An 18,419-nucleotide genomic window follows, 5' to 3' on the forward strand; every position below is an offset into this window, starting at 1 on the left:
GGGAATAGAACATCTCTCCCAACATCAGCTCCAAAACTCAAAATCAAATGTTTCCATTAGCAAAGAGAATCAGGCACTCCACTGCGGCATTACAGCCACACTTATTCTGGATACCTCATGCTAATCTGTGTTTTGGAGCTGAATGGTTTCTAGAATTTGACATCTGAAACTTTTGTGGCTTTTATCTAAGCAAAGAAAACAGTGATAATGGACATATTCCAGCTGCATACCTTCATGACATTAAATAGGCTTTATTTGGATTAAGTACTGCAATTGTTTTCAGAATTTGAAGAGGAGGAAAGTAAAACTGACATGTATACTTTTATGCCATCAAATTTTGAACTTGGGTCTCGCACCACATTTGCAGTCTTAAATAAACAACAGGCTCAAGTCTTGCCAGAGCCTCATTTACTCACTGATAGGATTTAGGGGTGATTTATAAGTTGCAATGAATTGAAATAGAAGTAGCCACAAAACCGAACAAAGACTGGATGCCAAACATAATGGTTATCTACTGCATCCTCACACAGGATGCACTTCTTGCACTTCTTAACCTGACTTGGTGGTGTAACAAATAAATCTCTAAATGATGTGTGAAACTAAATTTATTAAAGTTTATCACAGGAACATCCAACACCATAGAACAAATGCTTTTATCTACTAAGTTGACCCATAAATAGACAAATGGTATCCTATGGTTAGCAAAATAAAATGCCTATTTATCAGGAAAAAAAATCACTAATTCCTTAGAAGATTTCAAGAATTGCCTTCAGATTTATAACTTCTATTTAAATATATGATCACACTCCATCTGTTACTACAGAATTCTTAAATGCCTGCAAAGCGCCTATCAGTTGAGTATCACATATTCAGCAAACCATTCCCTTGGTTAGGTTGAGTAATACCCATTTGCTGTTAAAAGTACTTCAATCAAGTAGATGTCATGGGGGACAGGGGAAAGGAAGAATATCCCATTCTTTTCTGGTGCTTTACATTATCCTTGCTAATTATGGCAAACCTTTCTTAAATCCTGAGGATTTAAAACTTGAACAATGATTTCCTCTGTTTATTTTCTGCACTAGAGTCTGATACTCTCTGCTGGATCTAAGTAGACCTTTGAGCAACATTAGTTTTAATAATTGTGCCATTGCAGATTCATTCTGAAATTGGATAACTTTTTATAGGTTTATCCATGTAACCCAACTCAACTTTGCAAACCTCCCTTTTTATCTTATCTTCATATATACATATGCACATATGTGTACACACACATGCATACACACATACCAGCACGCACACGGTCTGTCTCCACTGTGCTCCCATTTATAGCTCAGACTGCCCTTCCCAGTTATTTCCTTGCTCCCCAATCCCCCTCCCAACACCATGGGGTCTGGGGAGCCCTCCTCCCTCAGATCCCCGGAGTTATGGAAGATTCCAGACTCAAATTCTCAAACTCAGGAGATTTGGAGCTCCTGTCTTCATTGAGGATATACTTGGGCTCTTGTTACCTGTCAGCCATTACTACCCCAGCTTGGACTGCTAAATAGGAAGTATAATTACAACCCCTACCTCTCAAAAGAGGGAGAACATGTTCAGAGTTACCTTGTGTACAAGGTTGCATCTCTGAGGATCACTTTTGTAGTTTAAAAGGCAATGATTTTACCCCCAAAAATGCTGTTCATACCAACTTTTTAAGTAATTTTTTAAATTTTAAAATCATTTGACCATACTATCTTTTTTCTTCACAGATATTACAACAATTTTTTAAAGGGGGACAATGTTTCCTGTTTCATCTCTCTCTTTTTTTTCTTGTGTGTGTGGCAGCTGCTGTTTGATCTGTTCATTGGCTCTGATTTGTTTCATGTTTCAGCCAAAGATTAAAACTGCTCTGTAATTCTAAGCAGATGGGCCTAGGAGTCCAACCCTATAATTATACCTTCTCTCTTTTTGCCCTCGAACTGCAAGCCTTCCATCCCGACTGTTAAAATTCTGGGATCACTGGGGCTCTGAGTACACCTTGGCAACTGGACAGGTCTGGCTCGGCCAGACAAGTTCACAAAGCCTGTGGAGCTATGCGAGCCATCCACCTGGGGCAGGACTACAAAGAAAACAGCATCCCGGTGGCTTGTGGGTTAACAATTCTTCCCTTTCCTTGATCCTCCGGAGGGAAGGTCCTCAGCCTGACTTTCAGTCCTGGCTACCATGCATTCTGAAGCCGGAGCCCGCTACAGGTTTGGGGTGGCTGTGGTGGGTGTTGAGGAAGGAGAGCCGTGAAGTCATGCTGTTGAAACGTCAGGTGTCTGACCATTAGGGACAGTTTGCTCAGGACATCCACATCAACACGACGTGATCTGCCACGGCTTGTCAGGATTATGAACCCGACGCGCCATAAAACCTGCCTTGTCCACCCCAAAGAAATTCTGTCTTGGTGTTTTCAGCGCAATTTCTGGAACCCGTTGAAAGGGCTGATGTTCTCTAGCTAAAGGTTTACTAGAACCCCTGGGGAAAAGTGGCACTGGAAGCCCAGGAAATGGGACGTCAAGTTTGGGTGCACCTTGGGAGACTGGTAATAATGATTAAATCTTGGCTAATAGGGGTCCCCTGTTTCTTAAAATTACACCCAGAGAACGCAACAGTCCACTTGGGAGAAAACCCCACAACCCCGCCTCAATCGCGAGGCAAAGTGCAGGCACACAACAAACACTAGTTTTCAGAAGGCAGACAGACGTGTCTTTCCCAAATGATCAGTTTCTCTTTCCACTCTCCTAAACGCTTGGAACACATCAAGAGCCTGCTGCATTCTGACATTTTGGGAACAGGCTCGCAGAGCCGGCAATTTCATGGCAGTGTACAGTTGGAAAATCCAGCAGAGTGGACGAAAGTTTCCCTCGGACTGGATGCAACGGATTCTGGACATAAAAGGTGTCTGCGTGGGAGAGCTTCCACCCTTCCAAAAAGAACAGTCCCGCAGCAAAGAGCTCCGGGCGCCCTGGGGGAGAGGGGTCCCAAGCCTCGGAAAGTGGGCAGAGCCCCCTCTCCCAGGGCTGAGACGGCAGGCGCGGGGCTCCCCTCGGACCCGCCCCGCCAAGGGGACAGGGTAGACCGTGCCGCGATCCAGACCCGACGCCTCCGCGGGCTCCGCGGCGCCCGGGCTGCCCCCGCCGGCTGGGAGCGCTCGAGTGGCCCTCGGGAACTCACCGTGAAGCAGGAGGGCCGGGAACAGGTATCTGAGCAGGAGGCGGCGCGGCCAGGACATTTCCAGTCCTGCTCTGGGCCCTCCCGCACGCCGCGCTCCGATTTGGTGCCCGGGCAACTGGGCGCGCTCTGCCCTCCGCCTCCGGCCGGGTGCGGCCGGGCCAGGCCGGGGCTTCAGGCGGCTGCCGCGCGCCCCATGCCCGGCGGGCTAGGCGCGGGGCTGCGGGGCGCGCGCTCTCTGGGGGCCGTCGGGCGGCTGTGGGCGCCCCGGCCCGGTCCGCGTCCCGGCCTCTCTGCCGCCCGCCCCGACTTCTCCGCGCCCGGCCCCGCGTCCCGCCCCGGCCGCCGCGTGCGCCGCTCTGAGCTGCAGTGGCCGCCACCGCCACCGCAGCTGCAGCGTCTCTTCATATTTCCAGCGCGCCGCCGGCGGGGCAGCCTGGCCGCGGCACGGAGGAGGGGCCCGGGAGGGGGCGGTCGGGGGAGGTGACGCCGAGCCACCGCCCCCGGGCAGCCGCCGCCGGAGGGGGGAGCGCGGAGACTTGAAAGGGCGCGTCGGGCAACGCCTCCCCTCCTCCCACTCCGGCCGCCCCTCCTCCCCCCGCTCCCCTCCCGCTTCCCTCCTTCCCCTCTCTCGCCTACCCCTCCTCTTCCAGCTTCCTACCCCTTCCATCCTCCCCTCCTCCTCTCCTCCCTCCAGGCCCCTCTGCCTCCCTCTGGCTTTGCGCACCCCTTTCTCTCCTCCCCGTCCCCCATTCCGGGCGCGCTTCCTCCTTGGAGGGGGTGGGAGCCTTTGGCCCCGCACCCCGCCCGCAAGGAAAGAGAATGCGCGGGTCACCCTCCGGCCTCCGCCCACGCCCCTGGGGAAAGGTGTTCAAAGGGGGTGCGGGCGGCGAGGCTGGAGGCCTCGCGTGGGATCCAAGCAAAGCGGCCTGCTGAGCCGGGGTGTGTGCCAGCGCGCAGCCATGGGAGAGAGGGGAGACCAAAGAGAGAGTCCTGGAGGGTTGCTGGGGGTGAGGATGCCTCAGTGCTGGGCCCCCTCGTGGTTGCGGTGCAGGTCTTCACTACAAATCGCCTACCCCGGCCCAGTGCCTGGCTCCTCTGGGGAGCACGGAGAACCTTGTCATAGGCCCGAACCTGGGAAGGGCACGGTGTAGGAGGCAGGAGCCCGTTCACTTTTTCCTCCCCCTTCCATTAGGCAAATGACTTGTTGAAACGGGAGAAATCTCCGAGAAACGCTCCCTGTCAGTCTAAGAACGTGCACTTAGGCCCCTTCGCCGAGTCCTCTTCTCTCCCAGAGCAAATTGAATCACCACAATCAACGCTGATTTTATTTGTGTTCGCGGTCTTGTGGGGGAGGGGGGACTACATGGGCGTTTAAGACCCAAAGGCAGGAAGAGTTTCCCCTGGGGTCCTTCGTTCTCCAATACGGGTACAAGGCAGTGGCCATCTGATTTACCTGGAAGGTCCCTCCTCTGCCAAGGGCCTGCTTGAGCCCTTCCCCTCTTCCAGCAGTTTTCCCCCTCCTAAGGTTAATGTCACCTCTTCTCCACACTAGGATAAAGAGCAGACAGGAGACCCAGTGGAGTCTAGAGAACATTTCTTGACGCAACTGTTAGTGTTTTTCATTAAAAAAAAAAGATTAAAATAAATGCCTGATTTCCCAAGAGAATTCTCTGCCCCTTTGAACAATGCAATAATTCAACTCCTTATGTGTTAGACTTTCAAAACTAGTTGGATCTTAGCAACGGTATAATAGTAAAATAGATGAGAATACATTTGACAGTTTCCACTTTTCTTTTTTTTTTTTAACCTGAGAAATCCATGGGTGTTTTGATGTGATAGTGCTGACGCTGTTTGATGTGTCTTAATTTTTATCACCATCATTATCATCTTTCCATCATTAATACAGAGGATCATAAAATGTACCAGCTGCTCAGCTCACACGGATGTTGTGAAGATTAATGTGCTACTGTTTGCAAATCTTGAAGATGAAAGAATACCTGTGTGGGCAAAAAGAAGATCATGAAAACGATGCCTATGAGCGCAGGCATTATTTTGTGTTAGTCTTGCTCTGCCACATCTTTCTGAGCCTGACTTTGTACCTGATCGTTCTCTCATCCCAGTTGCTAGGCTTGGGTAGCAGACTATGATTTGTAAGATTTGAATGTTTGCCAAGGGCCAATCAAATTTTCATTTTAAACCAAGAATTTGACTTCTTCACGAATGTTGGGCAGTTGGAAACGATGTAAACAGCATACTTGGTTGGTTATGCAGAACAAAAGCCTTGTCACCAAGAACACATATGAAGTGGTGTTTAGTTTTTCAATGTCTTTTAGTCATTTGATGCCTTTTAGTCCATCAAAGAATATTTGAAACAAGCAAATGGCTAAGAGAGTGTTAGGGATGGTGCATTTTTGTATAAGCAAATTGGTTGACAGTAATGGAAAAATGTTTAGGTTATTCATCACATATTAGAAGAACAGTTAGGTCATGTATGTGCTTAATTTTTTGATTTTGTTATTAAAAAAAGGACAAAACCAACAGGTCAGCTGTAATTTGGTGTCATTTTGACAGTCAAGTTGCTTCAATTTTTGTTTTTCCAACTGGTTTTACTGGTGTGGTATAAATGTAGCCAGAATGAAGTCAGCAGTTTCAAATTTGTTTTGCCAGTATATTTTCCCCATGTAGTGTCATAGATTTAAATACTCGACCCTCAACATAACATCCTGCCAGAGTTACTACTCCCTGAAAATGTCCCCGCAACGTCCAACAGTCGAGAAGATCTAGATTTGTCCGAGGATAAGTTCATTTTCTGCATTACTTTTCACTTCTGCTGTTAATGTACCTCCTTCTGGAGAAGAATAATGAAAGAAAAAGGAAGACATGTAAATTTGTCTTAGAGAGGTTATTTGTGGATATATGTTTAGAATAATAGAACTGGGAAGAAAGCATTGCTAGGGAGGTAATGAAGTGGCTGTTAAATCCAGCACAGAATCGGGACCCCTGAAATAAGCACAGGGAATTCCCCAAACCACTTACGAGAACCCAAGCCTCAAGCAGGAACATGTGGAGCCCAGGTCCTGGTGATAATGGGAGTGTCTTTGGCAGGGACAGCTGGACAGGATCCCCTTAAGAGCATCAACAAGTGTGTTAGAATATCTGGAGCTGTTCATAAATAACCCTGGCCATGCTGATGGAGAAGAGGAAACTCAAAGGAGCTAAGTTCCCAGCCACACAACACATCACCTCTTGGAACGCCTGTGATTTGTTCAGTTACCAACTCACGAGGCCTGTCACGTGTCTACCAAGCGGTTTTTTTCCACAAACACAGTTGCCCTATGAGCCTCTATAATCGCCTGTCTTTGAGTCAGAACCAGTCCTTTGCTTTTCCCTAGGAACGCTCAATCATGAGTAAATTTCCTGGGATGTAGAGCTTGGGCGATCGCCTTGGCTTGATTTTCTTAGGAGGGTGTCTTGATTTTTAGTGAGTACAGAGTAGCAGAACACTCTATTTCATTGTTGTCCTGGGAGGCACAAGGACCAATGCCCCTTAAAACCTGGGCCACAGTTTGGTTTTCTAACGCAGTCATTGTGAAAATTGGTATAAAGTTGGGCCATCATGCGAGTCATTTAGTCATTTGGAATTTCTGAGATTCTAGGCCTTTCGGTTCTAAGAAGGGCCAGGGTATTTAAAACATGGATTCTAGAACACAGTCAACTATGAGTATGGTCGAAAGCATTTGACTACCCTCTGAGTCCTCAGAGCCTACAAAATGTCACCAGGAATAGACTTTTCTTGAAACTTGTCAGATATCATTTCCAAGCTTGTGAGGTTACATTGAATTCCCACAGACTGGAAGCATCCAAAGGCCAGGAGTGGTTGAGTCATCACCATTCCCCTTTTAGCACCTAAGCCAGTATTTCCAGTCTTTTGCCCACAGCAGGACTTTGAGAAATGGTAGATATAAAATTTCAAAAATCCTACACAGCTCCCTCAGAGGCAAAGACAATGAAATTATCCTGAGGGGCCCTTAGAAGGGGGCATATTTTGGAGTTATATTTTTTAAACACGTTAAGTAGAACAAGCTCTATTTTGAAAATAAAATGCAGTTTAGATATATCCCTGAGCAACACAACCTCTGAGGTTAAGAAATTAAATGTTACATTCCATTTTATACTCCTGGCGTTTATCAGAGAAAACAAATAAAATGTTTGTGAGCTTAGCAAACATTCATTCATGTTTTGTCCAACTGGTGAGTATCAGATACATATGTACAATCACCTGAAATTAGGAACAGGTATGTATGAAGGGGATTTGGCTTAACTGTTCATTTACCCTCTGTCACGAGTCTGTTTGGGGGACTGATGAGAAGACTACGGACCTTCCCACTGGAAGAAAATATGAGATGACCTCAGGGATGGGAGACACTCAAGGACCTCAATAGCATTTTTGTCTGTACCTTCATGTGACTTAGAGATGACTCTTCCTTTTAGTGCTGATTGCCTTCTATGTCTAACTGCTTTATCTGCGCAACTAAATTATTTGGCCCTTTGAAGGCAGGAAGAAAATCGGGTATTATGTGTGTGTCTCCTCCCCCAGCCCCTTCACAAGTCCTTCCATAATGGGCATTTGTTGGACTCGTAAATGAGGCAGGATAATATCAGAGCATCAAAAAAGAGTCTTTATGAGCCAACACCACCCTAAGCCACTTCGGCACCCAACTACAGAAACAGAAAGATACAAAAACTCTGGTATTCACTCCGAGCATACCCGAGGTTGTTATGGCACACATAGCAACACTCAAACAAATGCAACAAATAAGAGGCAGCCTGGCACAACTGCTAAGGAGCCAGATTCTCTGGGCACAATCTCTCAGCTCTATGACCCTGAGCAAGTTACTTAATCTGGCTGTGCCCGTTTCCCCATCTATAACATGGGGATAATAGCAGCATATACCTGCACATAGTTAAGTGTTACATAAGTGTACCCTAAATAATAATTCACTGACAATAATGAGTTTAGACTAGACCATACATTCTCACCAATAGCAAAATTGCCCCCAAGGGAGCAAAAATTGGTTCTTAGAGGGGGAGGTGAAAAAACTTAGATATTACAATGATTTATAGCCCTCCAAAAAGACAGTACTTAAACAAATGTAAAGTGTATCCATGGTACTTACAATCTAATGGGATGAGTAAAAAAAACATGTTTAAAAAGCTTCCTTCAGGGGCAATAATAAAAAGGAAGTTCGAGAAACATTGTACAAGATGAAAAATTATAAGATTAGTCGTATTACAATTAGTCATGTATCAAACATTTTAATAACTTTGTTCCTTTAATTCACTATGTTTTGATTATATGAAACCAAATATGTTTTACTTCAACTGACCATCTGGGGTGGCAATCTACCATCTGATTACATCATTGTAACATTACATTCAGTGTTATCTTTCATTGAGATAATTCAGCTATTACTAGTCTCTCTTTGCAGATGGGAAAACTGAGGCCAAAGAGTGGTTTGCCTAAAAGTCACAACTTTAAAGGGGTAGAGTCACTGGGTTTTCTGGCTCTCAGTAAGGTGCTATTTGCAGCTCTAAGACTAGACCGAAAAAAAAAGTAGAAAGTAGAAAAATTGATTTAGATGTGTTTTGAGACATTCAAGCTAAAGGGAAAAGGTAGGAATGTTACATAGGCTATTTGGACATTTATTGCAGTTGGTATCTGGTACTATAGTTCATTATTTCATGCATAAAATATTCAAACGTTTTAGTGTTTAAAACAGATTATTGCACTCTGTAAGATAGGCAAGTGGACCAGCTAAGTACTAAAATGCTGCCCACTGCCATGAATCTCTGAAATTTTCAGTATTAGGACTTGACTAGTCCTTTTAGAATGTACACATTTGTGTGTGTGTGTTTTGGATTGTGCATATTCAGGGAGAGGAGCCATATGAAATCGCATTTCATCTAGCTGAAACTTAGGTCTCTAAAGCAGAGCTAAGCGAAAACAGAACATTTCTGGGCCACCAAATTCAACATCACAAAGTTCACATGATGCCTAATCTCCATAGTTGTATAACACTTTGAAATGCTCAAAAGATTTTTCAAATACATGGTCTCCTTTGATCACCATGCCATTTTTTTGAGGGTCAGAGGACAGCCAAAGCTGTTTAATGTGGAGACGCAAACTTGAAGTTCAGAGAGTTTTGAGATGCCTCTACAGGCGCTAAGGGTATGTACCTTCTGTTCTGTGAGAGCATACCAGGTGCTAACTTAAAATGTGTTTTATTTTCTCATACAGAAGTTGGTGACTTTGATGCTTCTGTCCTTACAAAAAGAGAAAACTTCTATAAACAGACACAAACCCAAGGCTGGAGGATTGCTTGAGATCAGGAGTTTGAGACCATCATGGGAAACACTGCAAGACCCTGTTTCTACAATTTTTTTTTAATCAGCCAGGCATGGTGGCACATGCCTCTAGTCCCAGCAACTTGAGAGGCTGAGGTGGGAGGATCGCTTGAGCCCAGGAGGTCAAGGCTACAGTGAGCTACGATTGCACCACTGCACTCCAGCCTGGGCGACAGACAGAGATCTTGTCTCTAAAAAAAAAAAAAAAAAAGCCCCAGAGTCAAAAATAAATTAACCCTATAAACCTAAGAAAATCTTACATGCTTGTATAGTTTATTGTCTTACACTGTGTCTCTAAATTTTTCATAGGCTTTAGCCCAGTGCCTAAATTAGTAACTCTTCATAGACTCTTGATTGATTAAATGAAACCAAATGTTTTACTCCAGCAGACCCATTCGAGTTAAATGAATAACAGCAAATATGGTGGCAAATCATACTGGAGAAGAGACTAGCATCATAATGTGCACCACGTTAAGTTCAGCTTGGTCTGGGAATGGCTTAGCCTTACTTGTGTAAAGCATGAACCATCTGCTGCTTCTACTCCCAATCCCTGTATTCTTGGAGAGCCTCTAAGTCTGCGTACTCAGCACATGTTGCTCTGCAGTGGCAAGGAAAATTTCTTGAAGCAGGGTCAAGGACACCAACCAAACTCTGGAGAATTTATAGAACAAAAGATCAACATGGCTATGAGCTCATCCAGAATGAGCTACAGGACAGCAGGTTTAGGCAGGAGTCTCTGGGCATAAGAGGTCCATCAGTTGGCTGATCTTATGTCAGTGGGGACGGCCATACAGCGGTGGGCGCAAAACATCTCCCCCTGTGAGATAGCTGGATGAGCACAGTCTCCATCAGATGTGGTGTCCACAGGGTGCCCCAGAGATGCAGCAGGTGGTAAACTGTAAAGCTGTACTGCTGGCATTTAGACCAGACCTTTGTGCTTTTCTCTTGGAACTCGAGGGTTGAGCAACTCCAAAATCATCAGTAGAAGTAGATGCAAGCAGCACTTAGGTGGAACTCTTCATCTTGCGGAGGTGATGTCCACCTGTGATGGGTGGAAGAGAGCCTTGAGTCTCAGCGGAGGGTTTAGGGCTACGAGGAAACCGAGACCCCTTGAAGTCAGACCTTCTCCTGAGTATGAACTCTTATTTAGATTCCAGGTCTCCTCATCTCATTTTAGGGCCTCTTCCACCTCCACTTCCACTTCCTGTGCTTCAAGGTCATATTTTATCTCTCATAGTGGTTAAAAACTTGGAAAGCAAGGGCCTTATGAAACATTATGTGTATTCAATTAATTGTATGCCAGACTCCTGTTAAATGTGTATACCACATCACAAATTCCTTTCTTCATTGCATCAATTCCACCTTTGCTGCTTCTAAAGATATGTTAGGCTTTCCTGTTCTGGTATCCAAGTATTTTCTACTTCACCACAAGCCCCTGGTTTCTAACCATTATACAGTCTTTTAACACAGTAAACTAAGCAATGTCAGTCTTACCTGCGGTACTCGTGGGTGTTATTTTGTGTTGTGTTGGCCTTGCTCGTCGTAGCTGTTTCCTTTGTGCCCCTCTGTGGGATGGCCTTTGTGCTTCCATGAGGGTGAGCCATGGGGAAAACATTCCAGAAGAATCTATTCTTGTTGCAGAGCAGGCCTGGATTGTCTGGGAGAGTGACAGACAAGCAGAGACATCAGAGGCCACATTCCTGTGTGCAATCTGCCAGTCTTTGTAGGTCCTCAAACTGTCTTTCCTGTATTGTAATGCAGAATAAAGTACAGAAAACGTTCTTTGCCACTGCATAGCTGGATGTGCGGAGTATGCTAAGACTAGTGGCCCTCCAAGAATACAGGGAGGGGACGATAAGGGCAGCAGTTGTTCATGCTTTATGGAAAAGAGACGAAGCCATTCCCACCCCAAGCTGAAATTAACTTGGTGCACATTGTCACCAATTCCATGGAAGCCACTGTGGCAGACAGACCTCATGAAAGCAAACACTCTTCAAGGTGGGTTGTCTTGTTATAAAGCCATCTGAAGACGGCTGACCCAGCCTATTGTACTGAATTCAATAGCTTGGGTTTTAAATCTTGACCAATCACCTGCACAAAACTTTGCTTTAAAGACCCTCCCCTACCCCCTCCCACACATTCACCTCCTACTGTGCCAGAAAGAAATCCCTGCCATGGAACCCAAGCATTCATTCATGCAGGTCTGACCCCTGGGGTGTAGAAGATGCTGGAATGGAAGAATTATAAAGTGCTTCCAGTCAGGAGTTACTACAACTACCACCAGAGGACACATCCACCTATGTGTTGTCCAGCTCCAAGACCTAAATCCTCACCTTGGATAATAAGTGATGCTGACAAATATGCTGTATTCTATCTGCTGCTGGCCAGGTTAGCTCCAAGAGATAGGTGGCTGGTTAAGCACGGCTGTGGCCAGGGACTTCTAGAGAAGCAAAAACTGAAATCATCTATTACCAAAATAATTTGAAAACAAAATTATCTCTCTCCAACCAGCCAGAGAATAGGTAGATCTGAGAATAAAGAAGAATAAGGAAAAGAAATGTTGCAGCGCAATCCTTGAAGAATGCTGTATACAGAGAGCCAAGCAGTAAAGAGAGAAGCATGTCAGACCTTTTTTTGTTCCACAAAGCTTTACTGAGAACCAAATCTTATTCTTCCTCTTACACATGTATATTTTTGAAAATTAAGATCTCTACAGTGACAAGTCTAGTCACATGTGTGTGGGAACTACTGCCGGCAGATACACTCTTCATTTGAAAACCAGTGGTTTTCCAGAATTTCCCAAGAGAATCTACTGAGTTATCTCTAAGGTCTTGCCAAACACTGGTGATAAGAGTTGAAAGAATCATAATATATTTTCACTTTTTCCACAAGAAGGGAGGCAGCATCACCTGTGGTTAAGAGTACAGGCTTTGGGGTTTGTCGGAACAGGATGAAAATTCTGATTCTATCACTTGCCACCTGTGACTCCTTGTGCAAGCCAGTGGTCCTAAGAGCGATGTGAGTTGCTGCTTAGAGTCTATGGTGCGTTAGGGAAGCGGATGATGGAAAGTACTTAATGCACTGCCTGATTCCTGAATGTGCTTCATCCATGGTCAAGTGGGGTGGCCCAAGGGGCTGCAGCTCCGACTGCCTCCGTTTAAATCCTCCCACATTCTATGCCACCTATTATGACTATTGCTTGGAACATGGACATGTGCTTTCCATGTCTACTTTGAGTCACTCATACATTCAATGAATATTTACTTAGCATCCACTGTATTTCAGACACCATGTTCTTAAGTGCACCACTCCTTTCATTAGGAAGGAACAGAAGGCTTCCAGACTAGACGAAAGACTCAGTGAGAAATACTTCCCAGCTTCTCTCACCCCCAGGTCCCCTGCGCTGTGCTCTGCTTTGCAGGGCTCAACATTCATCTCTTTGGGCTTCTTTTTTCTGCCCTCATCCTCCCAAAAGATACCAGAGTATTCTTATGTCCTCTGTCTTTCTTTCTCAACAGAATAAGAATTGATCTTATAAACGCATTCATGCTAAAATATAAATAATTTGTAAGTCCAAAAGCATTAGCCTTTATCTGGATTTTTGCATTTAAACTGCAAGTGAAGCCCTGAGCCAGAAGAGACCGGAAAGGTGGAATTCCATGGCACTCACGATGTGTCACTGTCACCTTTACCACCGGTGAACCACTGACCTGTGTTTCAGAGACCGCCCTCCCCCTCTTGGGGTGTGAGTTTGGAGGGAGTGGTGGAGACTTGGCTTTGCTGTGTTTATCTTGAGCCCTGGGCCAGCCAGATTTCTCTTTCATTTACATTATAGCTGCGGTCGTTTTATTTATTGATTTTAGCCGGGGGTGGGGAATTTGGTAACGTCACTGAGTGTTGTCTTTTGGTTCTGTTCTAACTTGTAAATGTTATCTAGTTCTATTCTGTTTTCCACTTTATGTAATATAGATCCAGGATCTCAATTATCTGAGCCATTCATCAGGTTGCAAAACCTTTCTCTTTCCCACGTGAAAGCAAAAAGGAAGAGTGGGACTTGTCTACAGATCGCCACCACACCTGTTAGTTGGATTTTTAGGATTGTCTGCTTCTCACATACAGTTCCCTCCCTCACTCTCCCTTTCTTTCCCCTTCCTTTCCCTCCCTTCTCCTCACTCTCCCCTGGGAGAGAGGGGATATGAGGTATTACTGAGAAAGACTTCACATGCAGGGCAGTAACCAAAGACTACCAACTTTTTATTTCACACTTTGCCTTGATCACTCTCTTCCATTTCCTAGTGGTGATTTCTCCATCACAAGCTGGGGATCTGTGATTTCTAGTGCTCGTCCCTGCTGGCCTGTGGCCCCACTCCTGAGGTCCTTTCCAATAGATGAGCAGTTGATGCATTCCACACCTGGCAAGAGCTGGCATTGAATATGGTGATGATCCTCCGTATTGTCCAAGAACACTGTGAGATGGAAAAGGCTGAGGATACCTGCAAGTAGCAGGCTGTGTCACGATGGATTTTGCAGGCTCTAGATGGATCTCAAGATGTGTCAAAGGCCCCAAAATTGGCGATAGTGGCCTGGGGCTGGGTGGAGTGAGTCATGGCTGGCCCAAGACCCAAACAAATTACTCTGGTATTTCACTATTATCTAAGGAAAAGATAAGTAGTCTATCTTTACGTTTCGGACCTTGATCTCATAAATGTCTGCCATAACAAGCTTATTTATAGCTCATTATAAAAATTAGTGTACCTGGCTTAAATAAATAAGTGGTACAGACCTTGACAGACACCGGAGGATTGCTAGAGGTTTGCCAATCTTGCAGATGAAAGCAAAGATACGTTCTTACCAGACTTCCCATGCAATTTTTTGCACTTTCTATTCCATTTAGATACAAAACTCTTTGAAGTTAAAATAAATAGAAACAAAAAGACAAAAACAAACAAAAAACCTAAAAACATTTCTCTGGACTGCAGTAAGCCTCATGACTCTTTAAAAGATATGGGAAATGCAAAGAGAAGTTTCTTTTAGTCCTACTGAGAGGGGTACTGTCCATGTTTATTTGAAATTTCCCCTTTGTTTATTTTCTTCTTTCGAAGTAGAACAACTTTTTCTAGCACTATGAAGATGTGGTGTCTTCGACCCATTAAGTTAATTTCATTTCAAGTGGAGATACAAGTTGTTACGAAGTTTTTACAAAACTTCTGTTACAAAAGCAGAAATGGGATGGTTTAGCTTTCATTTTCTTTTTGGGGTGCAATTTAATTTAAAGTTCATAAAATATGCATAATGACTAAAATACAGCCTGAATTTACACACACAAAAAAATGGTATTAAAGGACATTGTATATTATTACCCAAATGAAGCCATCTTTAGGCAGCTGTTAAACAATCAAGCTTTGTGTGTGTGTGCACGTGTGTGTGGTGCCCACTTCATACATTTACAAAATACACATGGTAATATGAATAAACTGAATAAGTTAGAGAAAAACAAAGCAGAATTGGACAAAGTTAATACTGCCAGCCAGTTTACAATCTTCTTTGAGCATTTTAACATGAACATTCATACAAAAAAGGACAATATTAAAACCATAAAGTCCAGAACCCACTCCTTTTACATAAAGTGGAGACGTGTCACTAGATTAGACAACATGGCTTTGTAACACTAAAACAAACCATCTGTTCAAAAAGACCCATGCACAGGGAGGCATTATTGGGCCTTGTATCTGCATTGAATGAGCATTCAGAGCACTGATTTTCTATTGTCCCAACTCCATGATGGCCTCGCCCAGCCTCAACACAGATGACAAAAGAGATTTTTAATGATGTAGCACCACGGTAGTTAGGACCCACAGGGCCAAGGCAGAGAGGCAGCTGATCAGAGGCACAGGGAGGATTCTGATAGTGTTTCATGGTCTGGCAACGTAAAACCACTAGACTGTGTTATCAGTGATAGGGTGTTTGGCCTGTAAGGCAGGACGTTGCAGCAGGCTCCCAGGAGAGAGTGCCACAGACTGCCTAATGGTGGAAGAGCACTTTCTATTCTGTTCCTTAAGGCTAAGTACTCAACAGTTTTTTAGGCAAACGTTTTTTCAGTCGCATTGAAGGTCACAGCTGCATTTGACATGACTTGAATTGGCTGTTTGAGGTGTGTCTCAAACTTGTGCTATTGGCAGCAGAGGTCTGAATGTCTAGGTTGAAACCTGTTCCCCATTTTAAAATCAGTTCATGCTGGATCAAAGGTGAGACCCCTGTCAGGGTTAGCAACGAGTTGCTGATCTGTGTGGTAATAAATAGCTCTGAGTCTGGGAGGAATGGCTGGTGAGGCTGGAGTGCTGTAGCAGGTAGAAGTGCGGACGTTGGTGTCTGATGCGCTGCAACGAGGTTTTCACTGTATCGGTGTGACTCTGAGGCACCGCTGGATCTCTCTCTCTCTCTCTCTTTTTTTTTTTTTTGAGAGAGACTTTCCCTCTGTCTCCCAGGCTGGAGTGCAGCGGTGTGATCTCGGGTGATTACAACCTCCACCTCCTGGGTTCAAGCGATTCTTCTGCTTTAGCCTTCTGAGCAGCCGGGATTACAGGTGCGTGCCACCACGCCTGGCTAGTTTTCATATTTTTAGTGGAGATGGGGTTTCACCATGTTGGCCAGTCAGGTCTCGAACTCCTAACCTCAAGGGATCTGCCCACCTCAGCCTCCCAAAGTGCTGAAATTACAAGCATGAGCCACCACACCCAGCACTGTCACTAGATCTCTTGAACACCCACTTTCTCCTTTGTAAAGTGGTGGCAGCAGCAGAGCTGATCTCTGAGGGCTGCTGTGAAGATTCGATGAGATGACCATGGAAAGTTCAATCGTGGTGATGGGTGAGCAGCCCAGAGAGAATCTGAGCAGGTGAGCTCCTCCCGGTGCTGGCCTTTGCCTGGGCCCATGTCCACAGCCAATTATGAGAGCAGACTGCAGTACTCCAGACAGCCTTGGATCCACTTATCAGATTGCACAAGCTAGGAGGGCCTTCAGTTGTAGAGCAGCAGAGGCTAAGTTTGGTTAATTTAATCACAAAGCATAGAGCTGGCCTTGTAAAGACATAGTCACTGCACCATCAGACCAGACAGTGCAGATTGCCTCACAGACACCACTGACATTGGGCTCTGGGAATAGCCACTAGAACTATGGCCCTGTCCCCTCTGAAATGGTGGCTGGCTACCCCTGCTGCCCCCACCCATAGCAGAAAGGATTCCTAGAGAACCCGTCTTATCACCACAAGCTTATGATCCAAACTTAGGGTGGATGGGCTGTTTGGCAATACCTAGTTCTCATACCTGAACCCCCTACCTGCGAGGGGGCAGGCATTTTTAGCTTTTCTGTGGGAGGTGGGATCCTCCACTAATCACGTCCATGGAGTTCCCAAGTTGGGAGGCCAGAAAAAATAACAAATGTCTACTACAAGGACCCTGGCAGATGTTCCTAGGGTTTCCTGTAATTGTCTACTTACTGTCTGCACACTCAGCTTGTAATAATGAACTGATTCCCTAGAGGCCAATGATAGACTGATGTTTGGAGTATTTGACAAGGCAGAAAATTTTCTCTCATATCCTGGATTATGTTCATTGCTTTTATGCCCAATGTGAAGGGAGTACCATTTCCTCACAGCCTCAGAAGTGGGAAGTGAGCTCGCATGTTTAAAGACCTTCTACATATCTGACAGTTGAGACAGACTGTGGATGGCGGAAAGAGGACTGGACAGAGTCAGGAGACCTGGTGCAACCCGGGCTATCACTTACTAGCTTTGTGAGATTACTAGCTTTGTGGGGTCATTACAGCAGATCTCTGGATGCCAGTTGCTGTATCTGAAAAATGAGCATCATCATCATAACTATCTAAGGGAACTGTAAGAATAAATTACATGACGTTTATGACAGTCCCTGGGACATAGTCGGCATTCAGTGCCCTCAGATGGTTTGGTCTTTGAGCTTTGATTACCTCCTGAGATGATGGTTATAATCATGCCTGTGTTGTCGGAGGGTCCTTAAGATTCCTCTCCCCATGGCCTCTTCTTGTACTTCTTAGCACGCTTGAAGAAAAATCCTTTACGGGAGCCTCATGCTCTGGGTTTGGGCTTCCTGTCTCCAACAGAATCCAAGTGTTCTTTGATCATGAGAAAAGCTGTGTCCTGAACCAGGAAAGAGGTCAAAGATAGGAGGAAAAGACAGAGAAGGCATAGAGTCCAGGTATGGGGACACGAACCGAGAGGCAATGGGGCTTAGGCAGGGGCTGGGTCTGTGCAACCACCTCACAAGACACAGAAACGAGAGTTCCTTTCTTACTAACTGCATTAGGCATAGGAGGACTCCCTTTGTGTTCCTGGGGGCTTTCTGCCTTGGGGCACCTTGAAGTTACTCAGGCTTTCTGCATGGCTGCCCCATGGGGCTGCCTGATTCTGCACTGGAGCTCCTGAGTGGATTCCAGCCCCTGCGACTGTGTCAAGAGGAAGCCAGGTTTGAGGACTGGCTGATCCTGGGCTCTGCAGGCCCACGTGTTTTCCTTTGACTCAACCCACCTGAAACTCCCTCCATCTTCTCTAAAGCTCAGAAGGAGGAGACTGGCAGGCCTCCTTATACAAGGTATCTAGGAGATGAAGCCAGGGAAAACAAATTGGGAATAGAAGGTAACATGTTGAGACGTGAAGATGGAAGACAACGCTGGACGTTGAGATGAGAGGTCGGACAGGAGAGCTGATTCAAATCTCCGACACCTGGGACTGTGGTCCTGAGAAGTCGGGGATGCCTGGGTTGCCGGGAGATGAGCTCAGCGTG

General features: G+C 45.4%; 1 protein-coding gene across 1 annotated transcript in view; it reads right to left on the minus strand.

Annotated features, from left to right (window-relative positions):
• APCDD1 (APC down-regulated 1) overlaps positions 1-3,601 on the minus strand; it is a 33,917-nt gene extending 30,316 nt beyond the window's left edge. The window contains exon 1 of the mRNA XM_016933292.4: positions 3,199-3,601. Coding sequence (XP_016788781.1) covers positions 3,199-3,256 — 58 coding nt within the window. The 5' untranslated portion in view covers positions 3,257-3,601. The remainder of the gene's footprint in view (positions 1-3,198) is intronic.
• Positions 3,602-18,419: the final 14,818 nt, after the last annotated feature.

The sequence above is a fragment of the Pan troglodytes genome, chromosome 17 (genome assembly GCF_028858775.2).
Source record: "Pan troglodytes isolate AG18354 chromosome 17, NHGRI_mPanTro3-v2.0_pri, whole genome shotgun sequence".
In the NCBI taxonomy this organism is placed as follows: Eukaryota; Metazoa; Chordata; class Mammalia; order Primates; family Hominidae; genus Pan; species Pan troglodytes.